A 15,769-nucleotide genomic window follows, 5' to 3' on the forward strand; every position below is an offset into this window, starting at 1 on the left:
CCAGCCAGGTTCCGGGGGTCCAGGGGGGTCCCGATCCAATCCCGGGGGTCCCGATCTGGTCCTGGGGGGTCCCGGTGCTGTTCTGGGGGTCCCAGGGGGGGTTTCGGGGGTCCCGATCCAGTTCCGGGGTCCCGATCCAATTCCGGGGTCCCGATCCAATCCCGGGATCCCGATCCGGTTCCGGGATCCCGATCCAGTTCCAGGGTCCCGATCCAGTTCCGGGGTCCCGATCCGGTTCCGGGGTCCCGGTGTGATTTTGGGGGTCCCGGGGGGGTCCCGATCCAATCCCGGGATCCCGATCCGGTTTCCGGGTCCCGATCCAGTTCCGGGGTCCCGATCCAGTTCCGGGGTCCCGGTGCGGTTTTGGGGGTCCCGGGGGGGTCCCGATCCAATCCCGGGATCCCGATCCAATCCCGGGATCCCAATCCAGTTCCGGGGTCCCGATCCGTTTCCGGGGTCCCGATCCATTTCCGGGGTCCTAATCCGGTTCCGGGGGTCCCGGCGCCCCTCCCCTCCCCCCGTGCAGGGGGCGTGGTCCCGGGCGCTGGGGGGGGCGGGTCCCGGGCAGGGTGTGGGGGGGGGTCCGGGGGTCGCAGCCCCCCCCCCCATCACAGCCCCCCCCCCTCGGAGCAGCCGGGGGGCGGCTTCCGCTTGATGCCCAGGTAGATGGCGACTGCGGGGGGGGGGGGCACAGGTGAGGAGGGGGCGTCCGGGGGGGGGGGGGGTCCCGGGGGGGGTTTGGGGGGGGTCCGGGGGGGGGGTCCTGAGGGGATCCCGGGGGTCCCAGAGGCATCTGGGGGGGTTCCAGAGGGGTCTGGGACGGTCTGGGGGGGGTCTCGGGGGTCCCAGGGGGGACTGGGGGGGGTCTGAAGGGATCCTGGTGGGGTCCCAGGGGGGTCCTGGGGGGATCCTGGGGTCCTGGGTGGGTTTGGGGGGGTCCCAGGGGGTCCTGGGGGTTTTGGGGGGGTCTCAGGGGGTCCCTGGGGGGATTTGGGGGGGTTCCCAAGAGGTCTGGGGGGTCTCAGGGGGTCCCAGGGGTTCCCAGGGGGGGTCCCGAGGGGTTTGGGGGGGTCCCTGGGGGTCCTGGGTGGGTTTGGGTGTTTTGGGGGGGGTCCCTGGGGGGATTTGGGGGGGTCCCAGGGGGTCCCTGGGGGTCCTGGGGGGGGGTCCCGAGGGTTGGGGGGGGTCCCTGGGGGTCCCTGGGGGGAGTTGGGGGGGTCTCAGGGGGTCCTGGGGGTCCCGGGGGGGTCCCGAGAGGTTTGGGGGGGTCTCAGGGGGTTTGAAGGGGTCCTGGGGGGGTCCCAAGAGGTCTGGGGGGGTCTCAGGGGTCCCTGGGGGTTTTGGGGGGGGTGTCAGGGGTCCCCGGGGGGGTCCCGGGGGGCGGCGCCCACCTTGCGAGCGCAGGTCCCCCGATTCCCGCAGGTTCGTCTGCGACCCTGGGGGGGCACCGAGGGGTCAGGGGTCAGAGGTCAGGGGTCGGGGGTCAGGGGTCAAATCCCGCCCCCCCCATGAAAAATCAGAATTGTGTCCCCCCCTCCCCCCCAAAAAATCTCCTGGAAATAAAAAATTATTACCAAAAAAAAAAAAAAAAAAAAAAAAAAAAAAACCACGCTGAAAAGTTAAAATAAAATAAAATAAAATAAAATAAAATAAAATAAAATAAAATAAAATAAATCCCCCAAAAATTAAAAAAAAAAAAAAAAATCCCCCCAAATCCCCTGAAAAAAAAAAAAGAAGATAATTTTAAAATGCCCTAAAAAAATAAAATTAATCCCCCCAAAAATTCCCAGGTGTATCCCAGCTGTCCCCAGGTGTGTCCAGGTGTATCCCAGGTGTGTCCCAGCTGTCCCCAGGTGTGTCCCAGGTGTGCCCAAGTGTGCCCAGGTGTATCTCAGGTGTATGCCCTGTGCCCCAGGTGTATCCCAGGTGTATCCCAGGTGTGCCCAGGTGTATCCCAGGTGTGTCCCAGCTGTCCCCAGCTGTCCCCAGGTGTATCCCAGGTGTATCCCAGGTGTGTCCCAGGTGTGCCCAGGTGTGCCCAGGTGTGCCCAGGTGTATCCCAGGTGTGTCCCAGCTGTCCCCAGGTGTATCCCAGTGTGCCCAGGTGTCACTCACGGATCTTGGCGGCGCCGGGGCCGGGTGTGGCCGAGACGCAGCGATTGGAGCTCTGGCGGCGCGAGGGGTCAAGGGACACCCTGGAACAGAGGGGACAGGTGAGGGGGGACAGGTGAGAGCTCAGGTGAGAGGGGACAGGTGAGAGCTCAGGGGACAGGGGACAGGGACAGGTGAGAGCTCAGGGGACAGGGACAGGGACAGGTGAGAGCTCAGGTGAGAGCTCAGGTGAGAGGGGACAGGTGAGAGCTCAGGTGAGAGCTCAGGTGAGAGCTCAGGGGACAGGCGACAGGTGAGTGGGAGGAGCAAGACGAGGGAACAAAGGCACCAGGTGAAGCGGAGGAAGACGAAACCCCCAGGTGACACCACAGCCCCGCCCAGGTGACACTGACCCCCCCAGGTGACACTGACCCCCCCAGGTGTGTCCCCAGGTGTGTCCCCGCCCCCTCTCCAGGTGTGACCCCGCCCCCCAGGTGTGTCCCCGCCCCCTCCCCAGGTGCCACTGAGGCCCGCCAGGTGACACTGACCCCCCCCAGGTGTGTCCCCAGGTGTGTCCCCGCCCCCCAGGTGTGTCCCCGCCCCCCAGGTGTGCTCCCACAGGTGTGTCCCTGTCCCCCCAGGAGACAATGATGTCCCCCCATGTGTGACCCCGCCCCCCAGGTGTGACCCCGCCCCCCAGGTGTGACCCCGCCCCCCAGGTGTGTCCCCGCCCCCTCCCCAGGTGTGTCCCCGCCCCCCAGGTGTGTCCCCGCCCCCCAGGTGCCCCGGACCCCCCCAGGTGCGCTCACCTGCGCGTCAGCTTGGAGGTGATCTTGCTGAGCAGCGTGGCCGTGGGGCGGGGCCGGGGGGAGGCGGCCGCAGGTGCGGGGGGAGGGGGGGGCGAGAAGGGGGAGGGGCTCCCGAGGCCCCGCCCCCCCCGCGGCGGCCCCCGCCCGCCCCTCCCCCGCCGCCGTGGAAGGTGCTGCGGGCGGAGCAACCGCGGGCCAGGTGCGCCAGGTGAGCCCCGCCCAGGTGAGCCCCGCCCAGGTGAGCCCCGCCCAGAGAGTGGCTGGACGGGGACGGCGGCGGGCGGGACGGCAGGCTGGGGACACACAGGTGACGCTCAGGTGGGACAGGTGACACTCAGGTGACACAGATAACACAGGTGACACACAGGTGACACAGGTAACACACACAGGTAACACAGGTGACACGGGGGACACAGGTGACACATACACACAGGTAACACAGGTGACACACACAGGTGACACACACACAGGTGACGCTCAGGTGGGACAGGTGACACTCAGGTGACACACAGGTAACACACAGGTGACACAGGTGACACACTCAGGTGACACACACAGACACAGGTGACACTCAGGTGGGACAGGTGACACTCAGGTGACACCGCCACACGCTCAGGTGACCCCGCAATCACACAGGTCACCACCCCACGGGGGGACTGGTGGCACTGGGACAGGTGTTGGGGGGGGCACAGGTGGATTTTGGGTGGATTTTGGGCTGGATTTTGGAGTGATTTTTGATGGATTTCGGGGTGATTTGGGGATGGATTTTGGGGTGATTTTGGGGTGATTTTGGGGTGATTTCGGGCTCACCTGTCCTTGCCGTTGGGCAGCAGCAGGTGCCGCTCCCTGGGTGGATTTTGGGTGGATTTTGGATGGATTTTGGGGTGATTTCGGGGTGATTTTGGGCTGGATTTTGGGGTGATTTTGGGGTGATTTGGGGATGGATTTCGGGGTGATTTTGGGCAGGTTTTGGGGTGATTTGGGGATGGATTTTGGGGATAGATTTTGGGGTGATTTCGGGGTGATTTCGGGCTCACCTGTCCTTGCCGTTGGGCAGCAGCAGGTGCCGCTCCCCAGGTGGATTTTGGGCTGGATTTTGGGGTGATTTTGGGGTGATTTTGGGCTGGATTTTGGGGTGATTTCGGGGTGATTTGGGGATGGATTTTGGGGTGATTTCGGGCAGGTTTTGGGGTGATTTCGGGCTCACCTGTCCTTGCCGTTGGGCAGCAGCAGGTGCCGCTCCCCGCCCGGGCGCTCCGAGCACACGTAGGTGTTCCTGCGGCCCATCACGCTGGGGGGCACGTGGGGCTGGGGGGGGCACGGCCCTGGGGTCACCCCCAGACCCACGGGGACGCCCCCAGACCCACAGGGACACCTGGGATCACCCCCAGACCCACGGGGACGCCCCCAGACCCACAGAGACCCCCGGGGACACCCCCAGACCCCCGGGATCACCCCCAGACCCACGGGGACACCCCCCAGACCCACAGAGACCCCCGGGGTCGCCCCCAGTCCCTTCTCCCCTGCCCCAGGTGTGTCCTCCAGGCCCCCCAGGTGCCCCCCAGGTGTGCCCAGATGTTCCCAGGTACCCCCCAGGTGCCCCCAGGTGCCCCCCAGGTGTTCCCAGGTGCCCCTATTCCCCTCCCCAGGTACCCCCAGGTGTCCCCCAGGGGTTCCCAAATGCCCCCCAGGTACCCCCAGGTGTTCCCACGCCCCCCCAGGTGCCCCCAGGTGCCCCCCAGGTGCCCCCCACGCCCCCCCAGGTGCCCCCCAGGTGCCCCCCAGGTGCCCCCCCAGGTGCCCCCAGGTGTTCCCACGCCCCCCAGGTACCCCAGGTGCCCCCCAGGTGTTCTCACACCCCCCAGGTGCCCCCCAGGTGCCCCCAGGTGCCCCCCAGGTGTTCCCACACCCCCCCAGGTGTTCCCACGCCCCCCCAGGTGTTCCCACGCCCCCCCAGGTGCCCCCCAGGTGTTCCCACGCCCCCCACGCCCCCCCCAGGTGCCCCCAGGTGCCCCCCAGGTGCCCCCCCAGGTGCCCCCAGGTGTTCCCACGCCCCCCCAGGTGTTCCCACGCCCCCCCAGGTGCCCCCCAGGTACGCACGGCGCTGTCCGGGTGCCGCTCGGGGATCTCGGCCTTGTTGGGGTTGTGGGCGGAGCTCACCAGGGGGCTGGAGGGGGGGGCGGGCCCGGGCCCCCCCCGCCCCCCCCGCCGCTGCCCCTGCCCCTGCGCGAGGCCACGCCCCCCTCCCGCGAGGCCACGCCCCCTTCCCGCAGCTCCGCGGCGCCCGCGCTGGTGGGGCTGCGCTTGGGGGGCGCGGGGGCGGGCGCGGGGCCACCTGTGGGGACAGGACGGGGACACCTGTGACACCTGTGTCACCTGTGACACCTGTGACACCTGGGGACATTGGGGACATTGGGGAACCCCCACGGGGCTGCGCTTGGGGGGCGCGGGGGCGGGCGCGGGGCCACCTGTGGGGACAGGACGGGGACACCTGTGTCACCTGGGGGGAGACCTGTGTCACCTGTGACACCTGGGGACATTGGGGACATTGGGGATCCCCCATGGGGCTGCGCTTGGGGGGTGCGGGGGCGGGCGCGGGGCCACCTGTGGGGACAGGACGGGGACACCTGTGTCACCTGGGGGGACACCTGGGGACAGGAGAGGTGACAGGAGGGGACAGGAGGGGACAGGGGGGGACAGGGGGTCACCTGGGGGGGGGACACGGGGTGGGGCCGGACCCCCCCAGTCTGCTCTGCCCTGCCAGGGGTCACGCACGGGAGTCAAAGTGTCCCCAATGTCCCCATTGACCCCAATGTCCCCAATGTCCCCACTGTCCCCAGTGTCTCCAATGTCCCCAATGATGTCCCCAGGGTCTCCAATGTCCCCAGTGTCCCCAATGATGTCCCCACTGTCCCCAATGTCCCCACTGTCCCCAGCGATGTCCCCAGTGTCTCCAATGTCCCCAGTGTCTCCAATGTCCCCACTGTCCCAGGTGTCCCCAGTGTCCCCAATGATGTCCCCAGTGTCTCCAATGTCCCCACTGTCCCCAGTGTCCCCAGTGATGTCCCCAGTGTCCCCAGTGCCACTCACAGAAGTCGCTGTGCCGTCGCTGCCGGTGGTGGCCGCCCCCCGCGCTGTCCCTTCCCGTGGGTCCCCGATGTCCCCGACTTGGTGGCACCGTTGGGCGCCTCGGCCGGGGCGCGCAGGCGTGACAGGGACAGGGCACTGCCACCCTCGGGCTGCCACCGGGTCACAGTGTCACCGGGGTCACAGTGTCCACCGGGGTCACCAGTGTCACTCCAGGGACAGGGCACTGCCACCCTCGGGCGTCACAGTGTCATCGATGTCCCCAGTGTCCCCCCCAGGTCCCTAAGACCCAAATGTCCCCAATCCCCCCGATGTCCCCAATCCCCCCAGTGTCCCTGCTGTTCCCAATGTCCCCAATGTCACCATTGTCACCCACCTCTCCCCGGCGGCCCAGCAGCAGGTACGTGGCCGTGTCCCCAGTGTCCCTGCTGTCCCCAATGTCCCCGATGTCCCCGATGTCCCCAATCCCCCCGATGTCCCCGATGTCCCCAATCCCCCCGATGTCCCCGGTGTCCCCGCTGTCCCCGGTGTCACCCACCTCTCCCCGGCGGCCCAGCAGCAGGTAGGTGGCCGTGTCCCCAGTGTCCCTGCTGTCCCCGATGTCCCCGATCCCCCCGATGTCCCCGATCCCCCCAGTCCCCCCGATGTCCCCAGTGTCCCCGCTGTCCCCAGTGTCACCCACCTCTCCCCGGCGGCCCAGCAGCAGGTACGTGGCCGTCACCTCGTTGTACTTGTGCGTGCTCAGCGCCTCCTTGATCTCGTCCCTCGTGTAGCCCATGCCCACCATCACCTCTGGGGACACGGCGGCGTCACCTGGCCGTCCCCAGCTGTCCCCAGGGCGTCCCCAGGGTGTTCCCAGGGCGTCCCCAGCTGTCCCCAGGTGTCCCCAGGTGTCCCCAGGGTGTCCCCAAGTGTCCCCAGGCCATCCCCAGGTGTCCCCAGGTGTCCCCAGGGTGTCCCCATCTGTCCCCGGGATATCCTCAGGTGTCCCCAGGGTGTCCCCAGGTGTCCCCGGTGTCCCTCACCGATGCGCTTGGTGTCCCCGAAGTCCTCCTGGGGCTCCGTGTACGGCGTCAGCTCGTCCCCCTCGTAGCCGATGTTGATCCACTTGTCCTTCATGATTTGCTGGGAGGGACAACGGGGACAACAGGGGACAGAGGGGACAATGGGGACAGCAGGGGACACGGGGACAGCAGGGACACAGGGGGAAATCAGGGACACAGGGGGACATGGGGACATCAGGGACATGGGACCGCCCCCAAATCCCTGAAAACTGCCCCAAAAATCCCTGAAAACTGCCCCAAAACTGCCCCCAAAACCCCTGAAAAAACCGCCCCAAATCGAAGCCCCTCCCCAAAACCCCACAGAAGCTCCCCGGAACCGCCCCAGGACCCCTCAAACCTGCCCCCAAAAACCCCCACAAACCTCCCCCAAAACCCCACCTCAAACCCCTCCCAGGTCACCCCCCGGTGACCCTGGTGACCCCCCGTGACCCCCCCGTGACCCCGTGACCCCCCGGTGACCCCTCCATGACCCCGGTACCTCCAGGGTGCAGCGCTTGGCGGAGTTCAGCACCAGGAAGCGCCGCAGGACCCCCGTGACCCCGGTGACCCCGTGACCCCCCGTGACCCCGTGACCCCCCCCGTGACCCCTCCATGACCCCGTGACCCCCCCGGTGACCCCCGGTACCTCCAGGGTGCAGCGCTTGGCGGGGTTCAGCACCAGGAAGCGCCGCAGGACCCCGTGACCCCGGTGACCCCGTGACCCCCCCATGACCCTGGTGACCCCGTGACCCCCCGGTGACCCCCCGGTGACCCCCCGGTACCTCCAGGGTGCAGCGCTTGGCGGGGTTCAGCACCAGGAAGCGCCGCAGGACCCCCGTGACCCTGGTGACCCCCCTTGACCCCGGTGACCCTGTGACCCCTCCATGACCCCGTGACCCCCCGTGACCCCGTGACCCCCCGGTGACCCCCCGGTGACCCCGGTACCTCCAGGTGCAGCGCTTGGCGGGGTTCAGCACCAGGAAGCGCCGCAGGACCCCCGTGACCCCCGGTGACCCTGGTGACCCCCCGTGACCCCGGTGACCCCGTGACCCCCCGGTGACCCCGTGACCCCCCGGTGACCCCCGGTACCTCCAGGGTGCAGCGCTTGGCGGGGTTCAGCACCAGGAAGCGCCGCAGGATGTTCTCGCAGTCCGTGGACATGTAGAAGGGACGCGGTACTTCCCCCGCAGCACGCGCTCCCGCAGCTCCTGCGGGGTCACACGGGGTCAGGCAGGGGTCATTCAGGGGTCACCCGGGGTCAGGCGGGGTCACCCGGGGTCAGGCGGGGTCAGGCGGGGGTCAGGCGGGGTCAGGCGGGGTCAGCTGGGGTCATTCGGGACACCCTGGGGACATCCTGGGACACCTGGGATACTTGGGGATGCCCTGGGGACACTTGGGGACATCCTGGGGACACCTGGGGACATCCTGGACAGCTGGGAACACCCTGGGGACGCCCTAGGACACCTGGGGACACCCTGGGGACACCTGGGGACATCCTGGGAACACCTGGGGACACCTGGGGACACCCTGGGGATATCCTGGGGACACCCTGGGGACATCCTGGGAACACCTGGGGACATCCTGGGTACACCTGGGACAGCTGGGGACATCCTGGGGACACCCTGGGGACAGCTGGGATATACTGGGACACCCTGGGGACACCTGGGGACATCCTGGGAACACCTGGGGATATCCTGGGGACACCCTGGGATATCCTGGGAACACCTGGGGACATCCTGGGAACACCTGGGGACATCCTGGGTACACCTGGGACAGCTGGGGACATCCTGGGGACACCCTGGGGACAGCTGGGGATATACTGGGGACACCCTGGGGACACCTGGGGACATCCTGGGAACACCTGGGGATATCTGGGGACAGCTGGGGATATCCTGGGGACACCCTGGGGATATCCTGGGGACAGCTGGGACAGCTGGGGACACCCTGGGGACACCCTGGGGACACCTGGGGATATCTGGGGAAATCCTGGGGACACCTGGGGATATCCTGGGGACACCTGGGGACAAACACGTCACCTTGAGGTTGTGGCCGTCGAAGGGCAGCGAGCCGCTGACCAGCGTGTAGAGGATGACCCCAGGGTGACCCCAGAGTGACCCCAGGGCAGGGTCAGGGCTGACCACAGGTGACAGAGGCTGACCATGGGTGACAGGAGGTGACAGCAGGTGACAGAGGGTGACAAAGGCGTCACCTTGAGGTTGTGGCCGTCGAAGGGCAGCGACCCGCTGACCAGCGTGTAGAGGATGACCCCCAGGCTCCAGATGTCCACCTCGGGCCCGTCGTACTTCTTGCCCTGGAAGAGCTCGGGCGCGGCGTAGGGCGGGGAGCCGCAGAAGGTGTCCAGCTTGGAGCCGCGCGAGAACTCGTTGCTGAACCCGAAATCCGCGATCTTGATGTTGGCGTCGGCGTCCAGCAGCAGGTTCTCGGCCTGGGGACACCGGTGGGGACAATGGGGACATCGGTGGGGACGGCAGTGGGGACAGGGACATTGGGACACAGACACTGGGACAGGGACACTGGGACAGGATCCTGATGTTGGCGTCGGCGTCCAGCAGCAGGTTCTCGGCCTGGGGACACCGGTGGGGACATGGGGACATCGGTGGGGACAGCAGTGGGGACGGGCAGTGGGGACGGCAGTGGGGACAGGGACATGGACACAGGGACGGGATCCTGGAGCACCCAGGAGCAGGTTCTCGGCCTGGGGACAGTGGTGGGGACATGGGGACATCAGTGGGGACATGGGGACAATGGTGACATCAGTGGGGACAGGGACATTGGGACACGGACACTGGGACACGGACACTGGGACAGGATCCTGATGTTGGCATTGGTGTCCAGGAGCAGGTTCTCGGCCTGGCGACAGTGGGGACAGCAGTGGGGACAGGGACACTGGGACAGGGACACAGGGACGGACACAGGACACAGGGTCAGAGACACAAGGACGGACACAGGGATATGGGGACGGGACACTGAGACGGACATGAGGACACCAGGACGGACACAGGGACACTGAGATGGACACAGGGACACAGGGACAAGGACACTAAGACGGACATGAGGACACCAGGACGGACACAGGGACAGGGACACTGGGACGGACACAGGGACAGGGACACAGGGACACTGAGATGGACACCAGGATGGACACAGGGACAGGGACACTGAGACGGACACAGGGACACAGGGACAAGGACACTGAGATGGACATGAGGACACCGGGATGGACACAGGGACATGGGGACAGGGACACGGGGACACTGAGACGGACACAGGGACAGGGACACGGGGACACTGAGATGGACACAGGGACACTGAGATGGACACAGGGACACGGGGACATGGGGACGGACACAGGGACAGGGACACGGGGACACTGAGATGGACACAGGGACACAGGGACGGGCACAGGGACCCTGCCCCCGGCGTGGTGCCACCCCCATGTCCCCCCCCGTGTCACCCCCATGTCACCCCCGTGTCCCCCCCGTGTCCCACCTTGAGGTCCCTGTGCACGATGTTCTTCTGGTGGCAGTAGTGCACGCCGAGACGATCTGGGGACAGCGGGTGGCACTGTCACCGTGGGGCCACGAACCCCCGGGGTGTCCCCAGACCCCCCTGGGGTGTCCCCAGACCCTCCCAGGGTGTCCCCAAACCCTCCCCAATGTCCCCAAACCTCCTCAAGGTGTCCCCCAAACCTCCCCAGGGTGTCCCCAAACCCTCCCTGGGGTGTCCCCAGACCCTCAGGATGTCCCCAAACCTCCTCAAGGTGTCCCCAGACCCTCCCAGGGTGTCCCCAAACACTCAGGGATGTCCCCAAACCCTCCCCAATGTCCCCAAACCTCCTCAAGGTGTCCCCAAACCCTCCCAGGGTGTCCTCAAACACTCAGGGATGTCCCCAAACCCTCCCTGGGATGTCCCCAAACCATCTCCAATGTCCCCAAATTGTCCCCAGGGTGCTCCCAAACCCCTGGGATGTCCCCAGACTGTCCCCCGTGTCCCCACACAACCTGTCCCCAATGTCCCCACACCTGTCCCCCGTGTCCCCACACCTGTCCCCAATGTCCCCACACCTGTCCCCCGTGTCCCCACCTGTCTGAACTTGGCCCCCGCCGCCTCCTTCTCCTTCATCCTCCCGTGGGACACCAGGTAATCAAACACCTCACCTGGGGAGGGGGGGACACACCTGGGGTCACCCCAAAATCCGCACCTGGGTCACCCCAAAAATATCCCCAAAATCCGCACCTGGGGTCACCCCAAATCGGCACCTGAGGGGCTGAGACCCCCAAAATATCCCAAAATTCACACCTGGGGAGGGGGGGACACACCTGGGGTCACCCCAAAATCCGCACCCCAGAATCTGCACCTGGGGTCACCCAAATCCGCACCTGAGGGGCTGAGAGCCCCAAATTATCCCAAATCCACACCTGGGGTCTCAGCCCAGGTGTGTCCCCACTGTCCCAGGTGTCCCCACACCTGTTCCCAGGTGTCCCAGGTGTGTCCCAGGTGTGTCCCAGGTGTGTCCCAGGTGTGTCCCAGGTGTGCCAGGTGTGCCCCCACTGTCCCCAGGTGTGTCCCTGCTGTCCCCACACCTGTCCCAGGTGTCCCCCCAGATGTCCCAGGTGTGTCCCCAGGTGTGTCCCTGCTGTCCCCACACCTGTCCCTGCTGTCCCCCACACCTGTCCCCGGTGTCCCCAGGTGTCCCCACACCTGTCCCCACCTGCGCTGGCGTACTCCATCACCAGGTACAGCGTCTTCTCCGTCTCGATCACCTCAAACAGCTTCACTGGGGGGGGGGGGACGGGGACAGAGGGGGGGTCAGCGGGGACCCCTCCCCACCCTGGGAACCCACCCCCCCTGACCCCTCCCCACCCTGCGGACCCCCCCTGACCCCTCCCCACCCTGGGACCCCTCCCCACCCTGGGGACCCCTGGAGACCCCTCCCCACCCTGGGACCCCTCCCCACCCCTGGAGACCCCTCCCCACTCCTGGGACCCCTCCCCACCCTGCGGACCCCCCCTGACCCCTGGAGACCCCTCCCCACCCTGGGACCCCTCCCCTTATCCTGGGGACCCCTGGGACCCTCCCTGACCCCTCCCCACCCCTGGAGAGACCCCTCCCCACCCTGTGACCCCTCCCTGGGACCACCCCCCCCCCCCTTCCCAGACCCCCGGGACCCCCCTCACCGATGTTGGGGTGGTTCAGCCCCTTCATGATCCGAACCTCCCGGAAGAGCTGAGGGGAGGGGCACGGTCAGCGGGACCCCTCCCCAAAACAGGGAAACCTCCGGGACCCCCTCCCCATAATGAGGGGAAACCCCCGGGACCCCCTCCCCAAAAACAGGGGAACACCCCTGGGACCCCTCCCCAAATGAGAGAATCCCCCTACAAAACAGGGAAACCCCTGGGACCCCCTCCCAAAATGAGGGAATCCCCCCAGGACCCCCTCCCCAAAATGAGGGGAAACCCCTGGGACCCCTCCCCAAAATGAGGGGAAACTCCCCCAAATCAGGAGAAACCCCCCCAGAACCCCTCCCCAAATGAGAGAACCCCCCCCCCAGGACCCCCCGGGACCCCTCCCCAAATGAGGAGACCCCACCCGGACCCCCCCGGGACCCCCCCGGGGACCCCTCCCCACCTTCTGCAGGCTGGTGGGGTTCAGCTGCGTCTTGTCGATGATTTTGATGGCAACCTAAAGTGGGGAGGGGGCTCAGGCGACACCCGGGGACCCCCCGTGACCCCCAAATCCACCCCTGAGAGACCCCCAAACTCACCTGAGAGACCCCCCTGGATTCCCCAAATTCACCTGAGACCTCCCTGTGACCCCAAATCCACCCCTGAGAGACCCCCAAACTCACCTGAGAGACCCCCAAAATCCACCTGAGACCCCCCAAACTCACCTGAGAGACCCCCCTGGATTCCCCAAATTCACCTGAGACCCCCCCGTGACCCCAAATCCACCCCTGGGAGACCCCCAAAATCCACCTGAGACCCCCAAAATCCACCTGAGACCCCCCCTGGATTCCCCAAATCCACCTGAGACCCCTCCCCAGGCCCCCAGGACCCCCTCCCATCACCCCAAACCCACCCTGAGACCCCTCCCAGACCCCTGAGCCCCCCCGCCATCACCCCAAATCCCCCCTAAACCCTTTCCCATCAACCCAAAACCCCCCTCCCACTACCCCCCAAACCCTCTCTGAGCCCCCTCCCACCGCCCCAAATCACCCCTGAGACCCCTCCCCAGGCCCTCAGGACCCCCTCCCATCACCCCAAATCCCCTCTGAGCCCCCTCCCACAGCCCCAAATCCCCTCTGAGCCCCCTCCCACCGCCCCAAAAACCCTCTCTGAGCCCCCTCCCATCACCCAAACCCCCCCCAAACCCCCTCCCACTGCCCCAAACCCCCCTCCCCCGAGCCCCCCGAGCCCCCCGAGCCCCCCGCCCACCTCTCTGCCGGTCAGCACGTGCCGGGCCAGCTTGACCTTGGCGAAGTTGCCCTTGCCGATGGTCCGCAGCAGCCGGTAGTTGCCCACGTGCGGGGGCTCCTCGGCCCCCAGCGAGTTTCCGGCCCCGGGGGGCTCCGGCCCCCCGCGCCCCGACCACCCCCCCCGCCCTTCTCGGGGCGGCCGCTGCCCCCCGGGCCCGCCAGCTGCTGGGAGAGGGGAGGTGAGACCCCTCCCCGAATTACAGCGGGGAGGAGAGACCCCTCCCCGAATCACAGCGGGGAGGTGAGACCCCTCCTCAAATCACAGCGAGGAGGTGAGACCCCTCCTCAAATCACAGCGAGGAGCAGGGGAGAGGGGAGGTGAGACCCCTCCTCAGATATAATAAATGGGGGTGAGACCCCTCCTCAAATCACAGCAAGGAGCAGGGGAGAGGGGAGGTGAGACCCCTCCCCGAATCACAGCGGGGGGGTGAGACCCCTCCTCAAATGGAATAAATGGGGGTGAGACCCCTCCTCAAATCACAGCGGGGAGGTGAGACCCCTCCCCGAATCACAGCGGGGAGGTGAGACCCCCTCCTCAAATTATAGCAGGGAGAACCCTACCCAAATTACAGCAGGGAGGTGAGACCCCTCATCAGATATAATAAATGGGGGTGAGACCCCTCCTCAAATACAATAAATGGGGGTGAGACCCCTCCTCAAATCACAGCGAGGAGCAGGGGAGAGGGGAGGTGAGACCCCTCCCCGAATATAATAAATGGGGGTGAGACCCCTCCTCAAATGGAATAAATGGGGGTGAGACCCCCTCCTCAAATTACAGCAGGGAGAGCCCTACCCAAATTACAGCAGGGAGGTGAGACCCCTCCTCAGATATAATAAATGGGGGTGAGACCCCTCCCCAAATATAATAAATGGAGGTGAGACCCCTCCCCAAATTACAGCGGGGAGAGCCCTGCCCAAAGTAACACAGGGAGACCCCTCCCCAAAATAACACAGGGAGACCCCTCCCGAAAATCATATCGGGGATGAGATCCCCCCTCAAAACACAGAAATGTGGGGAGAGGGGAGGTGAGACCCCTCCCCAAAATGTAATAAATGGGGGTGAGACCCCTCCCCAAAATGTAATAAATGGGGGTGAGACCCCTCCACACAATGTAATAAATGGGGGTGAGACCTCTCCCCGAAATGTAATAAATGGGGGTGAGACCCCTCCCCAAAATGTAATAAATGGGGGTGAGACCCCTCCCTGAAATGTAATAAATGGGGGTGAGACCCCTCCCTGAAATAACACTGCAGGGAGAGGGGTAGAAAGGGGAGGTGAGACCCCTCCTCAAAATATAGAACTGCTGGGAGACCCCTCCTCGAAATAATCAATGCAGGTGAGACCCCTCCCGGAAATACAGAACCGCTGGGAGACCCCTCCTCGAAATACCGCAGGGAGACCCCCACCCAAATTACGGCAAAGGCGAGATCCCCCCCCCCAAAACCCCCTCAGACCCCCCCAAATCCCCCCCCCAAAACCACAATGGAGAGACCCCCGGGACGCCCCCAGACCCATTCCCGGTGCTCCCCCGCCGCTTTACCGGGACCCCCGGGACGCCCCCAGACCCACTCCCGGTGCTCCCCCCGCCGCTTTACCGGGACCCCCGGGACGCCCCCAGACCCATTCCCGGTGCTCCCCCCGCCGCTTTATACCCGGACCCCCGGTTCCTCCCCATCCCCTCCCGGTTCCGCTCCCGCCCGTGCCCCCCCCGCCCGTGTCCCCCCGGTGCCGCCCCCCCCTCACCGTGTCGGCGTTGCGCTCGTTCCCCGCCGCCAGGGCGGAGCGCGAGGACATGGTCCCGGCGCGGGGGGGGCACCGGGGGCACCGGGGGGCACCGGGAGGGGCGGGGCCCTTTGCCGGGGCTCCCGATCCCGGCGGGGGCCGGGGGGGGGGTGGTCGGGGGAGGGGGGGGGTCGGTCCCGTTACCGGGGGGGGCGGAGGGGCCGGGCCGTGGCGGCCATGGCGCCGGAACCGGAACCGGAACCGGGGCGCGCCGTGGGCGGGGCGGGCTTGGGCTTTGTATAAGGGAGGGGTGTCGGCCACGCCCACCCGGCGGAGGGGACCAATCAGAAGGCGCCGCCCGGGCATGGAGACAGCCGGGGCGCGCCCCGGGGAGGGGGCGAGGCCGAGCGCCGGGGGCGCGGCGCGATTGGCTGAGCGCTCGGCCAATGGGAGGAGGGAGAGGGGGTTTAACCCTTGAGTGGCCGGGGAGGGGTCACGTGGGGCGCGGGTCGGGGTCACG

The 15,769-nt window shown here is 66.5% G+C and overlaps 1 protein-coding gene across 1 annotated transcript; it reads right to left on the minus strand.

Annotated features, from left to right (window-relative positions):
- Positions 1-546: 546 nt before the first annotated feature.
- Positions 547-15,321, minus strand: LOC120748265 (MAP/microtubule affinity-regulating kinase 4-like). The gene is given in 22 exon segments (XM_058423219.1): positions 547-673; positions 1,392-1,436; positions 2,116-2,195; positions 2,901-3,073; positions 3,106-3,193; positions 4,108-4,208; positions 5,001-5,081; positions 5,084-5,235; positions 5,991-6,022; positions 6,024-6,139; positions 6,670-6,779; positions 7,013-7,112; positions 8,120-8,202; positions 8,205-8,238; positions 9,240-9,476; positions 10,541-10,596; positions 11,116-11,208; positions 11,763-11,828; positions 12,229-12,277; positions 12,680-12,733; positions 13,486-13,785; positions 15,271-15,321. Coding segments are annotated over 22 exon segments (2,166 nt in total). The 3' UTR covers positions 547-608.
- Positions 15,322-15,769: the final 448 nt, after the last annotated feature.

Source organism: Hirundo rustica, chromosome 39 (assembly GCF_015227805.2).
Source record: "Hirundo rustica isolate bHirRus1 chromosome 39, bHirRus1.pri.v3, whole genome shotgun sequence".
Lineage (NCBI taxonomy): Eukaryota > Metazoa > Chordata > Aves > Passeriformes > Hirundinidae > Hirundo > Hirundo rustica.